The sequence below is a fragment of the Prionailurus viverrinus genome, chromosome B4 (assembly GCF_022837055.1).
Source record: "Prionailurus viverrinus isolate Anna chromosome B4, UM_Priviv_1.0, whole genome shotgun sequence".
Classification (NCBI taxonomy): Eukaryota; Metazoa; Chordata; class Mammalia; order Carnivora; family Felidae; genus Prionailurus; species Prionailurus viverrinus.
The window spans coordinates 86,871,349-86,890,127 of record NC_062567.1 but is presented as its reverse complement, the minus strand read 5'-3'; the positions used below and the strand labels follow the sequence as shown (position 1 = coordinate 86,890,127).

At 41.6% G+C, this 18,779-nt stretch overlaps 1 protein-coding gene and 1 long non-coding RNA gene across 8 annotated transcripts in view; one reads left to right on the top strand and one right to left on the bottom strand.

Moving 5' to 3' along the window:
• LOC125169598 (uncharacterized) overlaps nucleotides 1–18,779 on the bottom strand; it is a 120,917-nt gene that overhangs the window by 3,107 nt on the left and 99,031 nt on the right. Inside the window, exons 5-6 of one of the 5 annotated variants that reach the window (XR_007153734.1) lie at nucleotides 10,009–10,313; nucleotides 4,302–5,807 (exon numbers count right to left, since the gene is read on the bottom strand). The exons of 1 other annotated variant lie outside the window; for it this stretch is intronic. This is a non-coding gene — a long non-coding RNA (uncharacterized LOC125169598). Of the gene's footprint in view, nucleotides 1–4,301; nucleotides 5,808–5,833; nucleotides 6,404–10,008; nucleotides 10,314–18,779 lie in introns of those variants that run through there. 3 more of the 5 variants (XR_007153735.1, XR_007153733.1, XR_007153732.1) reach the window with 3 other exon arrangements.
• The window catches only part of CB4H12orf56 (chromosome B4 C12orf56 homolog), a 113,114-nt gene continuing 95,502 nt past the window's right edge, over nucleotides 1,168–18,779 (top strand). For all 3 annotated transcript variants that reach the window (XM_047865070.1, XM_047865068.1, XM_047865069.1), the window contains exon 1: nucleotides 1,168–1,725. In XM_047865070.1, coding sequence (XP_047721026.1) covers nucleotides 1,255–1,725 — 471 coding nt within the window. In that variant the 5' untranslated portion in view covers nucleotides 1,168–1,254. The remainder of the gene's footprint in view (nucleotides 1,726–18,779) is intronic.

Genomic DNA, 18,779 nt, shown 5'->3' with positions numbered 1-18,779 from the left:
GATAGGGAATGGTCTTTATTTTAGATGAAACAGCCATGCTTCTGGGGCTCCGTTTTTACCCAGCTATGAAGTTATGAAGGTTCCGACAGATGTACGAACAGATTCTAAGAAAACCTGGAACGCTAGCTAGGTCATTTATGATTTTGTCAGCAGGTGGCACTTCTCTCCTTAGGCACTAAACACAACCTCTCCAATAAAAGAAATAAGTGTTTTCTTTTGTTTTGTTTTGCTGCTAACCTCAGACTTGGTTAGCCACCCAACCATTTCTCCTCCGTTCCTTTTTTGCAGTGATTTAGTCCACAATATCTGTGTATTTTAATTCGTTTATACTTTTTCGAAAAAAGACATGAAGTTGCTTACAGCATATAGTATACAACAGTAAAATACGAGGAGGAGAACATGAACTGCAATAAAGAATATACAATTTGATTCTGAGTTGTTGGTGGCTGGAACAAAAATACACATAAATGTGTATCATTTCTTTGGGTTAATGGGCAGGGAGAGAGAATGACTTCCCCAGAACTTGAAATTAAAATGAAAGTTACTACCTAGGGTTATGAGAGGCAGGTGTCTGCTATGCCCTTCTCATCTCACTAACCTAAACCGATAAGTGATCTGTAAAAACGACTCAGTACTTTTACTGTCATGCGGCTTCAGGGCTGGGCAATCAGCATTCCTCAACCCCTCGTGTTCCATTTCCTTAAATGCAGGCCTCACCCATTCATTTATCCTACACAGACCGGGCTCCGCCGGTCTACGGGGCTTTGTCTCTGGACACGGGGAACACAAGCATCCCCATTAGGCTCTGGCGTGCCAAATTAACGTATAGGATTTACTTCAGAGAGAGAGCTTTCAATTAGTTGGACAGAAAAGGTGTGTGTTTATACTCATGAAACACTAGAGGACTGTATCAGGCAATGTTATAAGCAAATGCTAAATCCGTGTGGTTGCTCTTAAGAGCATCCTAGGGGTGTTCTGCCTGTTAAAAAAATAAATCGGTAAATTTCCTCTCGTTTCTAACGGAAGAGCAGTTTAAACTTGTGGATTCCGTCATCAGCACAGTCTGTTAGGAACCGCGCGGTCCCCCAGAACTGGGGCAGGCGGTGGGGAGGGGGGGGGGTTCGGGCTGCTGTGAGCAGAGGGCGAAGAGAGCCGCTAAATACCCGCCCCGCAGCCCCCGGGGATGCGTGATGATGATTCACCTGAAGGACCAGCGTCTCGCCCGGTCCATTGTTGTCTGAGGTTGGCCCGAGGATGGGCGGGAGGCGGGGCCGGGGAGGGTGCTCCCGGGAGCCAGGCCCCGGGGTCGCGCCCCGAAGTTGGGGGCCCCGCGCACTGCGCCCGGGGGAGGTGGCCGCGGCAGGGCGGGCGGCTTTGTGGCGCGCGCGGGTTCCACCGCAGGCGGCGCGGAGGCGGGGCCCTGCACAGGCGTCCGCCAAACCCCCGCTTTCGGCCGGGCCGCGGCCGCCGCACATGGCCGGCTCCGCAAGGGCCGGCTTCCCTGCGCACACGAATAGCCGCCTGGACGCGTTCCTGCGGAGGCGGCTGCCGCCCGAGGTCTACGACGCCATCCGCGCCTACGAGCCGTGCATCGTGGTGTCCGACTCGGAGAAGCACACCTTCAAGTACGTGGTCCTCAGCGATCGGCTCATCTACCTGACCGAGAACCCGCCCAAGTCCATACGGCGAGCAGTGGCGCTGCGGGACGTCGTGGCCATTGACCTGGTGAGGAGCGCGGGCGGCAGGCGGGCTCGCGGGAATCTCTTCTTGGGTACCTCCCCCCCCCCCCCCGCCCCCCAGGTTCCAGGCCTGCCGCACGCGGGTAGAGGGAGGGGAAGGCAGACCTTCCCTATCCCCCTCTGGACTCCCGTACTTCTCTTTAACTTACTTCGGGACTAGCAGCCACACAGGAAAACGGTGGATTGCTGTATGGACTCCGAATAAAAATGCCCTGCCCATTCTCATCGTGTGTACCGGTCAGCCCTTGTACCCCCAAATAGGGATACAGGTTTGAGAACATAACCCCCTATCAAAAATACACTTCAAAGTCATTTTTTTTTTTCATTAAGCATCTAGCCTGTGCCAGGCACTTGTTCTAGACACTGAGGATGCACAAAGGAAATAGGGCCCCTTCCTAGAAACTGTTGTGGGAGAGATAAAAAGCCAAAACCAATGCGAATAAATGCAGTGTGCTAAATACTTTATGCCTTATTATTATTATTATTTTTTTTACCAGCAGTGCTTAGAGCGTGTTAGGTGCTCAGTATGAATAAGTGAATGGATGAGTGAATGAATGAATGAATGAAAGAAAGAGATGTGCACAGGATGCCCGGCAATCTCACACAGGTCACTTGATCCAAGCTGGGCCCAGGCCATGCTGGGAAAACTTCTCGCAGAAGATACAATCTGGCACAGCCACCCCTTGTCCCAGTTTTAGTGTTCTGCTACTGTATCCCTTCCCTCCAGGAATAGATATACCTTATAAATCAACAAAAGATTGTAAGCAGTCTCCTCTCCAATTACTGTTTTCCCCCCCTTGGCTCCCTTTATCTCAGCTGCTCTCCAGGTGTGTTCTTTTTTCCACTGGGGACAAGTGTCTAGCCTAGTTCCCCCCCCCCCCCCCTTGTCTGAGTCTCTGCATCACCCAAGGGAGAAGTTGGTGAACTCTTAATGGGGCTGTTTTGCAAAGACAATCCTAGTTTGTTTGGAACACATCTGTAAAAAAAGGATAAAATTAACTGAGAAAAAAAAAAAAAGCTTTCTTTTTTTTCTTTTTAAAATAGCCCTGTGGGCTAATATCACTGTGCAAATTTATTTGCTTTTTTTTTTTTTTTTGAGTAAAAGTTTGAAGCAAAACTGACTTCTTCCTTACTACCACTATTTTCATTCTCTTGAACTAAAATTTAAAACATTAATTTCCTTTACCAAATGTCTTCAAAACATTAAATGCTCAGCTTTGAATACTGTCTGCAGTGTAAACATTTATTGTTTTGACAAAATGTAATGATTTTAGGATATTGTGACTCTCCCCAACAAGAAATACAGTATATATATTTCAGTAGTTGCTATAAATCTTTCTTTTTGAGCTGTTAGAATCTGAAAAGTGCAATAAAGTTCCCTAGGCCTCCAAGCCAAGAATCCTACAAAAAGGCATACCAATTTATTTGGTCATGCTTTATGTACATAATTTACCTTTCAAGCTTATAGAAGAATGTGTAATGTCTATAAAGGTGCTGAATAGATCTATGATTTTAGCACTGCTGACAGATTGAAGGTCCATCTTGCACGATATAGTTTAACTGCGGTTAAAGTTGTGGTAGGCAGAATATCGCTGGAACCTGTGAATATGTTACATTACATGGCAAAGAGGAGTTAAAAGTTGCAGATGCAATTAAGGTTGCTTGCTATCAGATGACTTTCATAGTTTTGCTTTTATTTTTTTTTTTTTATTTTTGGGACAGAGGGAGACAGAGCATGAACGGGGGAGGGGCAGAGAGAGAGGGAGACACAGAATCAGAAACAGGCCCCAGGCTCCGAGCCATCAGCCCAGAGCCCGACACGGGGCTCGAACTCCCGGACCGCTAGATCGTGACCTGGCTGAAGTCGGACGCTTAACCGACTGAGCCACCCAGGCGCCCCAACTATCAGATGACTTTCAAATAGGGAGACTGGGGCATCTGGGTGGCTCAGCCAGTTGAGCATCTGGCTTCAGCTCAGGTCATGATCTCAGGGCTTGGGAGTTCAAGCCCCGCATGGGGCTCTCTGCTGTCAGTGCAGGGCCCGCTTCGGATCCTCTGGTGCCCCCTCTCTCTGCCCCTCCCCCACTTGTTCTTTCTCTCTATAAATAAATAAACAAATAAATAAGGATATTAAAAAAAAACCCAAACGTGTCCAATAAAAAGCAAAAAAAAAAAAAAAAAGAAGCAGCCTACACAAACAAATAAAATAGGGAGATTATTTTGGATTATCTGAGTGGGCCCAATGTAATCACAAATCCTTCAATGTGGAAAAGGGGGGCAGAAAGAGGCAGGCAGAGCACTGCAGCAAAGAGACTAGTGGTTCTGAAGGAGGAAGGAGCCAGGAGACTAGGAATGTGGACAGCCTCTAGAAGCTGGAAAGGGCCTGGAAACAGGTTTTCTCCTAGAGCCTCCAGAAGGAATGCCGTCCTCCCAACACCTTGAGTTTAGCCCAGTGAGACCCATTTTGGACCTCTGACCCCTAGAACTATGAGAGAATAAATCTGTGGTGTTTAATGCCACAGAGTTTATGGTAATATGTTAAAACAGCAAATGAATACAGAATTGTTTTCCTCTTAATATTTTTTAAAAATGGGTAATCATTTTTTAAAAGTATTGTTTCAGTGAGAAATATAATCATGCCAAGTACAAATGCCTTCACGATCCCTTCTTCTGAGGTTTTATAAGATAATTCTAGGGTTATTATAGTTCAGTGGCTTGCACAGCTTCACAGGGTGTATGAAAAATGGGTGTCAGTCACACAGTTGCTTTCTCTAGCACCAATTACTGGCCACAGATGTAGCTGACTAATCGTCCCTCTATGAACATTAAGCCCGAACTTAATACCATAATATAGAGAATTTTCCTGGTTTCTGTGTTATATCTCATATAGTCATCTCCTATCCGTGCTAAGTCAGTAGTTTCTTAAATCACATGATTTCGGTGCCAGGCACCTTTGTTTCTTAGAACTGGTTTCTCCTTCCTTAAAAGATAAACTGTTTAATCTCCTTTTTTTTTTTTTTTTTTTTTTAACTAGGGTGCTGTCCTCTAGGGCCAACTCTTTAGACATCCTTTTCCATTCTCAAAGGTTTTCTCATTTTACTGTAAAAGTTTGTCTTCTTGTTATTTAACTTTCAATTGGCTCAGGTTTCCATTCTGCCTTTGTTCTAGCTGTCACAGCAGTAAAGTCCCAAGCAAACCAGTCCTTTATGCCTCTGGGCCCCAGCCTTCTTCCCATGTTCAGTCAGATTCCTTATTTAGTTCATGTCTCATGTTACAGTTACACCTCAGAAAAAAAATTGCAAATAAAATTCCATTTTCTCTCCTAAAGAAAAAAAATGGAGGGGCACATGAGCAGCTCATTCAGTTGTGCTTGATTTCAGCTCAGATTATGATCTCACGGTCTGTGAGTTTGAGCCCTGCATCAGGCTCTAAGCTGATAGCATGGAGCCTACTTGGGATTCTCTGTCTCTCTCTGCTCCTCCCCCCACGGCCTCTCTCTTCTCTCTCAGAAATAAATAAATAGACATTAAAAAATTTTGAGGGTAACAGCAGCAAAAAGTTACACCAGAACTTGGATTGGATACAAATGAGATTTCCCTTCCAGCAAACATGTGCTTAAAATCCACCCGGAGATCTCAAGTGTTTGATATGGTCCATGTCCTAAAAGAGAGTTTCTAAGGTTGCTTGGGTGGAGCTTTTATAAAAAGGCTGACGTTTTCTTTAAAAGTTCCTTTTGGGGGGCGCCTGGGTAGCTCAGTCAGTTAAGCATCTGACTTCGGCCCAGGTCATGATCTCAAGGTTAGTGAGTTCGAGCCCCGCGTTGGGCTCTGTGCTGACAGCTAAGAGCCCGGAGCCTGCTTCAGATTCTGTCTCCCTCGCTCTCTGCCCCTCCCCCACTCTTTCAAAAGTTGCTTTTGGAAGATATTCTACAGTTCTGCTCTTGTTGTGGGCATCAAAACACTTCTTCAAGCTCTTCCAAGATTAAGCACATATTTTTCAAGTGTGAGAAGCAACTTTCCAGAAGTGAATTTCCTATGAATTCACTCTCCATCAAGGCCATCCCATCACCTACAGAGAAAAAAAAATCCGTCAACTCCAGCAGCCTTGCCGGTAGTCTCTCGCCTGTCTTCGTCTTTTCACCACCCTTCCCAGTGAATATGGCTCTCCAGTCGTCCCAGGCTCCGTGTGGCTTCCTCAACGGGCCACAAACGCACCTTTTACAGCCTGGCCTGCTTGCTTGTCTTGAACATTTTCTCCTCCTTCAAAGTTGTTCAGATCATCATATTTATAATTCTCCTCTTCCTCTCCTCCTTCTCTCTCTCCTTTTAAAACATGTAAAAACAGGGGCGCCTGGCTGGTTCCAGTGAGTAGAGCATGCTACTCTTGATCTTGGGGTAGTGAGTTTGAGCCTCACGTTGGGCATAGAGTTTACTTTAAAAAAATGTAACATTCTTAGCTTGAAAAGAAACAGGTCACAGGCTGTGCTGTAGGGGCCGCAGTAGTTTGCCAACTAATCCCTGCTTTCCCCACTAGTACGTTCACAGCCAACACATCTTCTAGGCTAAGCCCAAGTCATTCTTTCTCTGAGCTGTTCTTCCTCCTCTGTGCTGATGAGGGCAGGCCTTTTGGTCTGTTTTCTTCATTGCTGTATTTCTTTCTGTCTCCTAGATAGACCAGATGGTCAATACATATTTGTTAAATATTCAACATAATCTGTTTCTTCTGTTTCTGATTTGATGATCTGCAATATACATTGGGCATTTCATAATATATATATTTTTAAATGTTTATTTATTTGTTGAGAGAGAGAGAGAGGGAGAATCCCAAGCAGGCTTGGTGTTGTCTGCACAGAGGCTGATGCGGGGCTCGATCCCAAGAACCGTGAGATATGTCCTGAGCCAAAATCAAGAGTTGGATGCTTGGGCGTCTAGGTGGCTCAGTCGGTTAAGCATCTGACTTCAGGTCATGATCTTGCAGTTCATGAGTTCGAGCCCTGCATCGGACTCTGTGCTGATAGTTCAGAGCCTGGAGCCTGTTTCACATTCTATGTCTCCCTCTCTCTGTCTGCCTCTCTCTCTCTCTCTCAAAAATAAATAAACATTAAAAAAAAAAGTTGGATGCTTAACCGACTGAGCCACCCAGATGCCCCTAATAATACATTTTTATTTTTATTCAGGTTTTGCTGTCTACCTGTATAGACATGGTCCAGTTATTTAACATCTACTCTGTGCCTTCCTTAGATTGTTTTTTTTTCAATATATGAAATTTATTGTCAAATTGGTTTCCATACAACACCCAGTGCTCATCCCAAAAGGTGCCCTCCTCAATACCCATCACCCACCCTCCCCTCCCTCCCACCCCCCATCAACCCTCAGTTTGTTCTGTTTTTAAGAGTCTCTTATGCTTTGGTTCTCTCCCACTCTAACCTCTTTTTTTTTTTTTTCCTTCCCCTCCCCCATGGGTTTCTGTTAAGTTTCTCAGGATCCACATAAGAGTGAAACCATATGGTATCTGTCTTTCTCTGTATGGCTTATTTCACTTAGCATCACACTCTCCAGTTCCATCCACGTTGCTACAAAAGGCCATATTTCGTTCTTTCTCATTGCCACGTAGTACTCCTTGTGTATATAAACCACAATTTCTTTATCCATTCGTCAGTTGATGGACATTTAGGCTCTTTCCACAATTTAGCTATTGTTGAGAGTGCTGTTATAAACATTGGGGTACAAGTGCCCCTCTGCATTAGCACTCCTGTATCCCTTGGGTAAATTCCTAGCAGTGCTATTGCTGGGTCATAGGGTAGGTCTATTTTTAATTTTTTGAGGAACCTCCACACTGTTTTCCAGAGTGGCTGTACCAGTTTGCATTCCCACCAACAGTGCAAGAGGGTTCCCGTTTCTCCACATCCTCTCCAGCATCTGTAGTCTCCTGATTTGTTCATTTTGGTCACTCTGACTGGCGTGAGGTGATACCTTAGATTGTTTTTGAGAGGATTAAATTAAATAAATGTAACTCACTTAAAACAGTACTTGGCGCAGGTAACAGCCACATACGTGTTATTATTGATAATCTTTATTCACATATATTAAGTCTGTTAGGTTCACTATGAGTCTGTACCATAGATATTATCTTCTCTTTTCATATTAGGGCACTTGACTTTAGAAGATTTAATAAATTTGGAAAGAAAATAACTTTTTGAGCATTGGTTATATATTAGGTGTTTAAAATTTTGTTTATTATTTAGAGAGAGAGAGAGTGTGAGTGGGGGAGGGGCAGACAGAGAGGGAGACACAGAATCTGAAGCAGGCTCCAGGCTTTGAGCTGTTAGGCTCAGAACCTAACGTTGGGCTCAAACTCACTAATCGTGAAATCATGACCTGAGCCAAAGTTGGATGCTTAACCGACTGAGCCACCCAGGCGCCCCTGTATTAGGTGTTTAAATATACTGTCTTGTTTATTCTTCTTGAAAATCTGTCCAGTAGGTATGTCGACTTTAACGTATTCAAAAACAGAATTCCTGATCTCTACCCCTAAATTTGTTCCTTCCTTGGCTTTCCTTATTTTAGGAAATAACATCATCTACCAGCCTTAATTCTTTCTTTCACTCCCTACATCCAACAATCACTATACCCTCTTTTTTTTTTTTTTTTTAATTTTTTTTCAACGTTTATTTATTTTTGGGACAGAGAGAGACAGAGCATGAACGGGAGAGGGGCAGAGAGAGAGGGAGATACAGAATCGGAAACAGGCTCCAGGCTCTGAGCCATCAGCCCAGAGCCCGATGCGGGGCTCGAACTCCCGGACCACGAGATCGTGACCTGGCTGAAGTCGGACGCTTAACCGACTGCGCCACCCAGGCGCCCCTATACCCTCTTGATTTGTGTAGAGGAGGAAAAAGTTTCCCTTGACCCTCTCAGGGTCCCTGGCTGAGTCTGAAAATTAAACTGACAAAGATAGATTAACAGGAGAAATGCCTACACATTTATTTCATATAAATTTTACATGATATGGGAGCCTCTATAAAGGTAACAAAGACCTGAAGAGACAGGTGAATCTGTGTGTGTTTAATATTTTTTTTTTTTAATTTTTTTTTCAACGTTTTTATTTTTGGGACAGAGAGAGACAGAGCATGAACGGGGGAGGGGCAGAGAGAGAGGGAGACACAGAATCGGAAACAGGCTCCAGGCTCTGAGCCATCAGCCCAGAGCCTGATGCGGGGCTCGAACTCACAGACCGCGAGATCGTGACCTGGCTGAAGTCGGACGCCCAACCGACTGCGCCACCCAGGCGCCCCTGTGTGTGTTTAATATTAGGATAAAGAAAAAAAAATGGGATAGCACAAAAAAAGGGGGTATGACTAAGGATAATAACCTAGGGAAAACTGGCAAGGTCTGTTTGTTTGGATTTCTTTCTCTCAGTGTCCTTCTCTGGGTATAGGGAGGGCACCTCTCCCATGAGGGTCTTATGACCTGCTTCAAGAGAGCAGGGTGGAAAAAGATCAGAGAGAGTTTCCTGCATCTGCTGTTTTCTCAAATTCCTTCAGCTCAAAATATTCAGTATACTAAGGTGCCATATTTTGGGATAGTATGTTCTGATCCTTGTCACTTCTCTTCCAAAATATATCCAGCCAGGACCTTTCTTACCTTTTTTACTTCTGCCACTTGTGCAGTCCCTTACCTCAACTATTGAAATTACCTACAAACTCATTCCTCTTCATCTAGCAGTTGGGATGATCTTTTTAAACATGAAGTGTGAATTAAGTTATATCACTCTTCTTCTTTGTATTGCCTATAAAAGCCTCCATGATATGACCCCTCTATCTCTGACTCATCTCCAACTCTTCCCTGAGCTCTTTTTGCTCTTCCTTCTTGCCTCAGGGACTTTGCACGTGCCATCCTATCTGGAACACTTCCTCCAGATCTTCGGAGAGTTGGTTCCTTCTTGCCAGTCATGTTTCCAAATTCAGTTTCCCCTCCACAGGGATGCCTCTGATGACCCTTCAATCTAGAGTACCACTCCCCATCACACTTACCACATCTGTTTGTTTCAAAGCACTTAACATTACTGGCATTATAAGATTAATCTGTTTGATGACTGATTATTGTCCATCCCCCATAGTAAATGCAAGCTCCATGAGACCTTGTCTGTCTTGTTCATCCCTGGGTCACTGTGCATTATGTTGCCTGACTCATAGAAGATGGTCAAAAACTATCTGTCAATGGGAAGAACTGGAAGAGTAAATGGATGCTCAGATACATCATAAGTTTACCTCTCAGAGGGAAAGATCCTATTTCCTTATTCCAAGTGTTGAGGGACCCTGGAGACTTGACAACTCATCACACATAGGCAGTTAGCGGAACAGCCAGGGCAAAGTCTCAGAGGGTCTCCTGATGCTCAGGTTCAGCTTCTTTCATGCTTCCTTTGGGCTTGTATGAGATGATCTCTGTGTTGTTTACCTGAGTCGTGCACTTTGGTAGTAAGAGTTATGGAAGATGAGACTATATTATGGATGCTTCTTTTCTTCTCTAGCTTTTTTTTTTTTTTTGATTCATTTGCAGCCTTTCAAAAGTCTCACTGTGGAAGGAAGAAAGAGGTGGTAAACTCTAATCCATCTTTTTTTTTTTTTTAAGTTGATTTATTTTGAGAGAAAGAGAGAGAGCACGAGCAGGGGAGGGGCAGAGAGAGAGAGGGAGAGAGAATCCCAAGCAGCAGAGCCCAACATGGGGCTCGAATTTATGAACTGTGAGATCATGACCTGAACCAAAATCAAGAGTTGGACACTTAACCAACTGAGGGCCACCTCTGGTTTCTTAATAGTTTGCACAAAATAGTTTGGATTTTGCATTCGAGTCTTGTTCTTGGTTTGTTTGTTTTAATATAACGTCTATGCCAAACATGGGGCTTGAACTCATGACCCTGAGACCAAGATCTGCGTGTTCTACTGAATGAGCCAGGCAGGCACCCCTGCATTCAAGTCCTGAGAAACTTCATGAGGGTGTGCATTTTGTCAGTTTGATTCACTGATGTACCCCCCAGTGCCTAGAATGATAGTGTCTTGGTCGGGATAGCCTAGGTTAACTGCACTAACAAACAACCCCAAGGTCTTAGTGCTTTAACACAACATAAAGTCGATCTCATCCAAGTTACTTGTCCACTGTGGATTAGCTTCGTTTCAGTCACAAGATATGTGACACTTAGTCACCCATCTTAGTATCAGGGACTCCATCTCAGCATATGCTTGCTTAATCACCAGGCAGAGGGAAATTAACTTGGAAAATTATGTACTTATTTTTAAGCTTCTACCCAGAAGTGACACATGTAATTTCTCACATTTAGTAGCTAGAGTCAGGCACATGGCCCATGCCTATCTTAAAAGGGGGCAGGAAAACGTGATCCTACCATATATGCATTCCACGTGTCTGAAAGAGAGAAAAGGAGTATTTGAACAGCTCTAATGTCTACCTCAAATTGCTGACATTTTATTGAGTGCTTACTATATGCCACTCAGCCTCTGTTCTAAGTACTTACCCTGGAACTTCTTTATCTTTACAACAACCCCAGATAATATTGTATCTAGCTTTACCAATAAAGAACCTGAAGTACAGAGAACTTAGGCAACTTGCCCAAGGTCATCCTCTAAGTGGCAGAACCAGAATTTGCACTCTCGGAGTCAGCCTGCGGCATCCATGCTTTGATTCTCTAAGCTTTGATTCTCTAAGCTATACCTGCCTCGGTCATAGCAGGTCATTAAAAAAATAATAATAAGTTTTCACTGAATATCCAGAAGACTCTAAGCTTTTTGAAAAGAGAAACTCCATCTTACATTTTGCATCTTTGAGTTTTGCACTTTGCAGTAGCAACTCAGAAGTATCCATGATGAATTGAACTGGATAAATTAGAAACTAGATGCTCAACTGCCAAAAGCTTAGGGTGCGTTTATTCTCTGAAATTAAAGCTGAAAGAAGAAATCTGAATCGAGACTATGAAAACAAGACGAAGGGATAAGATAAATATAGAATTGTTCACAAAATTTTCAGAAACAAGAAAGAAGTACTATCACCTTTACTTCAATTGAAAAACAAAAAATAAGGGATCTCCCTTTGCATTTTAAAAGTAGTATTTAAAAAAAAAATTTTTTTTAACGTTTATTTATTTTTGAGACAGAGAGAGACAGAGCATGAACAGGGGAGGGTCAGAGAGAGGGAGACACAGAATCCGAAACAGGCTCCAGGCTCTGAGCTGTCAGCACAGAGCCCGACGCGGGGCTAGAACTCACGGACCGCGAGATCGTGACCTGAGCCGAAGTCGGCAGCTTAACTGACTGAGCCACCCAGGCGTCCCTAAAAGTAGTATTTTAATAAAAGTAAGAGAAATCAGTAATCAGTTGCACATATAAATATGGCCCCAAATGATGTAGATACATTCATGAATGATGTATTATTCTTAGAGGTGGTCAAAGAAGTTAGAGATATTTTCACATAAAGCCTTATTCATTTGAGGTAACACAAAAGAGCATTCTCTTCTCTCCCCAAATGCCCCTTGCTGCCATCATCAGAGACAAATACCATGCTGAGTAGGCCATGATTCTAGCCAGTATTGCATTACTGAGGTTCTTAGGAAGAATCAAAGGTCATTAACTGTAATAGATATCTATTGGCTATGCACTGATGTGTTAGCCTTGTGTCAAACACTTTAAGTCTTATTTAATCTTATTAACTCTATGAGGAAGATGATATTGTCTTTTTTTTCCCCCCTGGATGATGAAATGGAGGCAGACAAAGGGGAAATATATATATATATATATATGTATATATATATATATATATTTAAAGTTTTTTTTTAACGTTTATTTATTTTTGAGACTGAGAGAGAGAGAGAGAGCATGAACAGGGGAGGGTCAGAGAAAGAGGGAGACACAGAATCTGAAACAGGCTCCAGGCTCTGAGCTGTCAGCATAGAGCCCGATGCGGGGCTTGAACTCACGGACCGCGAGATCATGACCTGAGCCGAAGTCGGACGCTTAACCGACTGAGCCACCCAGGTGCCCCAAAGGGGAAATATTTGCACAAGGTCATATTCAGAAAACATTGGAGCTGGAATGTAAATTCAGGTCTTTTGACCTTACAGCCAGCATTCTTGAACCATTATGCACACAGTAACAACTGACTTTCTACAAATTCCTGCTTTCCAAATTCCTTCCTTTTCCTTCTTTCTTTCCTTCTTTCTTTCTTCCTTTAATTTTTTTAAATTGTAGTTAACATACAGTGCTATCTTGGTTTCAGGAGAATTCAGTGATTCATCATTTACATCCAAATTCCAAATTGCTTTAGAAGTTTTTAGGTTTTGCAATAGAGACAACATGGTCACTTCAGTTTGCAGATTACCTGGTTCCTGGGCATTGGCTGTCAGGAAGGAGAGGATGAAGTTATAAATAAAACACCTTTTTCATTCCTCATACCACCCCTCTGTATTCAAGATTGTTGTCATTCAAAGCTCACACTGGTGTCATTGCTGTTTCTGACGCTGTTCAAGGACAGGTCTGGTTGCAAGACGCAGATGGATGTCGTATCCTCTTCACAGGGTCGAGCCTTGAAAGCTTTTTTCCTTTTAGTCTTAGCTGTGGCTCTTGTCCCAGAGACAATGATTTTTCAAGCCTAACACTGAAATAGTCTAGGGAGTCTCCAGTATTATGGGGCTGTGCCCAATTCTCCAAACTGGTAATTCTTTTTGGCATATGTGGGTGGATCATTCTTGCCAACAATATTCATAGATCCCATAAAAAGCTCATCTACTTAGATGTCCTTAGGGATTGATACACTAAAGCCCAGGTAGAGTATAATGAAAACAAAAAACAACAAAAAAAAAACAAACCCACCTGGTGGAGGCTGCAGTGAGTTTTTAAACTATGTCAGTGGAAGAATTTGCCAAATGTTAAATGTAAAAATAGCTTCTACTAAGGAATAAGTTTGTGTACAGCCTGACATAGGTAATTGCTAATGTGGTTTAATTTGAGGGAAATCCATTCAAGATATCTCCATATATTGATAGGCTATCTCATCAGTACCTTTAATCCTACCACTGGCCCTCCTTCAGATTTGCTCTGAAAATTTCTTGGAACAAGTAATTCATTAAATTGAAATTTGAGTGAATTAATTTATTACTTGCTTTCCTCCAGTTTTTGGAGACAGAGACAGGAGAGTTAGAGCTTGCTGTCAGAGAGGAAGTTAGGTCATCAAAGGACCATGGAAGTTGAAAGATATCTCACAATTTAGCTCTTTTGGGGACTTACTTCCACTACTTAATGTCCCATGAAATAAAATGATCTCCAAATTGTGGTCCAGTACGTGGTGTCTACCTTCAGATTTTCCCTTTTGACTTTTCCTCTGGTTTATGTCTTTTTTTTTTTTAAGATTTTATTTTTAAGTAATGTTTACACCCAACATGGGGTTTGAATTTACAACCCCAAGATCAACTGACTGAGCCAGCCAGGTACCCCTTAAAAAAATGTCTCTTTATAGTGGGTTTTTTTTTTTAATATATGAAATTTATTGTCGAATTGGTTTCCATACAACACCCAGTGCTCATCCCAAAAGGTGCCCTCCTCAATACCCATCACCCACCCTCCCCTCCCTCCCACCCACCATCAACCCTCAGTTTGTTCTCAGTTTTTAAGAGTCTCTTATGCTTTGGCTCTCTCCATAGTGGGTTTGTTTGAATTAGGATTCAAATAATGGTCCCCACCAAATTGTGTTTGGTTATCTCTTAAATCCCTTTTAATCTATGACAGTTCTTCCTTCCTCTTTCATTTTTCTGTCAGTTATTTGCTGGAGAAATGAGGTCACTTATTCTGGAGAATTTTCCACAATCTGGATCTGGAATCCTTGGGCATGTCCTTCATCCATTATAGTTGCTTTAAACTGGGGAAGATCCAGGGGCAGTGTTTTGACAACAATACTCCTAGCTGGTGCTGTTTATTTCCTATTACTTCCCATCAATAGTCACATCTTTTTGTCTTTTTGTGCTGGTCAAATGTGTGGGTTGTTCTGTCTCCTGGACCCCTTTTTACACTAACAGTATCACCACCCCTCCTTGCCTTGTTTTTACATGTTGAAGAGATGGCCCCCCCCCTTTTTTTTTTTTTTTTTTGTAGAATGTCTCCTCTGGATTTGCTGATTATTTCTTCCTGGGGCTGTTTTCCTCGAGAATACATATTTTAATCAGGTCTTATCATAATAAAGTTCCTGTTTGCCATCACTTTTTAAATAGAGAAACTACTAACTTTGTAAATTAAACAAAGACCCTACCTGTCCTACTGAATATGGAATAGGCCAGGTGGTAAATGAAGGGATTAGAGCAATTCTAATAATAATAATCTCTTAAACCTGTATTTTCAAATTGGGGGGAAAAACGACATCATGAAAGTCAAGTGTCACCATTTCTTTCAGTGATACTTTATTTAGAATTTTCTTGAACAAGGGAGATAACTGAATGGGTAAATGCTTGTGCTAAGGTCTTCTGTTAGATCTATAACTCTCAACTCCAGTGCCTTTTAATCTTTTTTTAATACATTTCTGTGGATTTGGTTTGTAAGCATTTTGTTGAGGACTTTTACATCTATATTTACAAGAAATATTATTGGTCTGTAGTTTTCTTATGATGTCTGTGTCTGGTTTTGGTATCAGAATAATATAGGAAGTGTTTGGTCCTCTTCTACTTTTTGGAAAAGTTTGTGAGGGATTGGTGTTAATTCTTTAAACATTTGGTAGAATTCACCAAGGAGACCATGTATTACTGTACCTTTCATTGTGGGAAGTTTTTTTGTTACCAATTCAATCTCTCATAGTTCTATTCATATTGCTGTTAACGGTCTACTCATATTTTCTACTTCTCTTGAGTTAGTTTTGGTAGTTCCTGTCTTTCTAGGAATTGGTCTATTTTATCCAGGCATTTTAATTTGTTGGTATTCAGTTGTTCGTAGGATTCCCTTATACTTTTTATTTCTGTAAGGTTGATACTATCTCCTTTTATACCTGATTTTAGGTATAGGTTGAGTCTTCTCTCTTTTTTTCTTGGTCAATCTTGTTAAAGGATTGTCAGTTATGTTGATTTTCAAAGAATCAATTTTTGGCTTGGTTGATTTTCCTTATTGTTTTTCTATTCACCATTTCACTAATTTCTGCTCTAATTTTTAGGTAGGGTATTGAAGTTTCCAGCTGTTATGGTTGAGTTTATTTCTCTCTTCAATTCTTTCAGTTTTTGCTTCATGTATTTTGGGGTTCTATTCTTAGGTACATATATGCTTATAATTGTCATAACTTCTTGATGGATTGAACTGTTATCATTATAAATTGTCTCTTGTACAATTTAAAAAATATATATTTAAAAAATATATATATTTAAAATATATATATATTTAGGGGTGCCTGGGTGGCGCAGTCGGTTAAGCGTCCGACTTCAGCCAGGTCACAATCTCGCGGTCCGTGAGTTCGAGCCCCTCGTCAGGCTCTGGGCTGATGGCTCAGAGCCTGGAGCCTGTTTCCAATTCTGTGTCTCCCTCTCTGCTCCTCCCCCGTTCATGCTCTGTCTCTCTCTGTCCCAAAAATAAATAAACGTTGAAAAAAAAATTAAAAAAAATATATATTTAAAATATATATATTTTTAAAATATATATATATTTTAAAAATATATATATATGTTTTTATTAAGTAAACCCCATGCCCAACATGGGACTCGAGCTCACAACCCTGAGATCCAGTGTTGCATGTTTTACAACTAAGACAGCCAGGTTCCCCTCTAGTAAAATTTTTTTTTGCACTCTTATTTTGTCTAAGAGTACTATCACCATTTCAGCTGTCTTTTGCTTGCTGTTTGCACAGTATATCTTTCCCATCCCTTTACTTTCAACCTATTTGTGTTTTTGACTCTAAAGTGAGTCTCTTATTATAGTACAAGTGAATCATTAGTCAAATCATGTTTTTAAAATCTATCCTTTCAATCCCTGACTTCGAATGGAGTGTCTAATCCATTCACAGTAGTATAATTACTGATAAGGCAGGGTTTACATCTGTTCTATTGCTATTTGTTTTCATATGTCTTTTTCCCCCTATTTCCTCCCTATTACTGCCTTCCTTTGTGTCAAATAGGTATTTGCTAGTATCCAATTTGAATTCTCTTGTGACTTCTTTTATACTATGTATTTTGGAGTTTTTAAATCAATGTTTGCCCTGGGGATGTACAATGTACATCCTACTTTATAACAATGTAGCTCAGATCATTATCAATTTCAGTAGTATACAAAAATACAAGTCTGTTCCCTCCCCACTCCTTTGTGCTGTTATTATCATACACATTACAGTTTCTACATTAAGTGTCCATCAACACAGATTTATAATTACAGCTTTATACAATTATCTTTTAAACTAGACAGGAGAAGGGCACCTGGGTGGCTCAGTTTAGCATCTGACTTTTTTTTTTTTAAGTTTATTTATTTATTTTGAGAGGGACAGAAACAGCACAAGTAGGGGTGAGGCAGAGAGAGAGGGAGAGAAAGAGAGATAGAGAGATAGAGAGAGAGAGAGAGAGAGAGAGAGAATCCCAAGCAGACTCCACACGTCAGTCTGGAGCCAACTCACTTAACCAACTGAGCCACCCAGGTGCCCCTGAGACCAACTCTTGATTTGGGCTCAGGTCATGATCTCGCAGTTTTGTGGGTTCGAGCCCATACTGGGCTCTGTGCTGACAGTACAGAGCCTGCTTAGGATTCCTCTGCCTCTCTCTCTGCCCCTCCTGCATTCTCTCTCTTTCTTTCAAATTAAATAAACTTAAAAAAAAATTAGGGCACAAAATAATGAATTGATCTATAAGAATTTAATTAGAATAGTATATACTAATTAGTTTGCTGTCTGCCTAATGGCTTTGGGGGGACACTTTATTTTCTATTTATTTATTTTTTGACCTCAGTCTGTACTTTAAAAAAAAAATATTTATTTAAATTATCCCCACACCCAACATGGGGCTTGAACACATGACCCCGAGATGAAGAGTCACATGCTCCTAACTGAGCCACACAGGTGCCCCTCCTTTCAGATACTTTAGTATCTTCCGCTCAGAAGTTTGCTTTTAAGTGATTTTAATCCTGATCTTTGTACATTATTTTATGATAAGTTCATTTTTTCTCAGGCTTTCTGAACCTGAGATTCTCTTTCATGTTTTAATCCCTCTTTGATGTCAGGCTTTTGATAGGAACTCTGCAGGTGGACAATTCATCAGAATGCGTAAGAAATGAGAGCCACTTGAGCAAAATGGGTCAATTCAGTAATTAAGAAATTTGGAATTTTTGAGGGTTGTGTGACATTTGTTATGACAGGAATCATGTTTGTAAATAAAGTCTTTCTTCTTAGTGTCTCACAGTGAGAATACAAAAATCCACGTCATGGTGACACTGTTTTGCTTCCTAATAGAAAGAAACAATCTTATTTTCTGACCCACAGTGCAGTTAGTTTCTCGGCATATGCATGTTTCATTCTTTGTGTGTCATTTTGTATAAGTCAAGAGCACAGGTTTCACTTTGAATCTGGTCTGCCACATACTAGCAGTGCAACCCTGAGCAGGTCTCTGAGGATTCAGTGAAATCCTAAGTATAAAGTACTTAAAAGAACACATAATAAGTGCTCAATAAATGTTAGCTTTACTGTATTCTATGTGACACTGTTTGAACACTGAATTCTTCCTCTTCCCCCATCTTTACTCTGGAGAGGATCTGGCCACAAGGATCAGAATCCTTATGAATCCTTTGAAGGGGAAGAATGAAGGTGGGCTGGCCCTCTCTGACTCTTAGCTTGGGGAAAGGGCAAAACTGGTAGTGCCCAAAGGAGGCAGAACCAGTAGTCTCAGCCAATGGCCTTATGGCTGGGTAAGATCGTCCTACTGTGTAAGAGGTCTCCAAGACTGCCCTTCATGCTTGATGATTCAGCAGAAGGACTCACAAGATTCAAATGGTTGATGATAAGGAGAAGATTCAGATTAAATTCAACAAAGGGA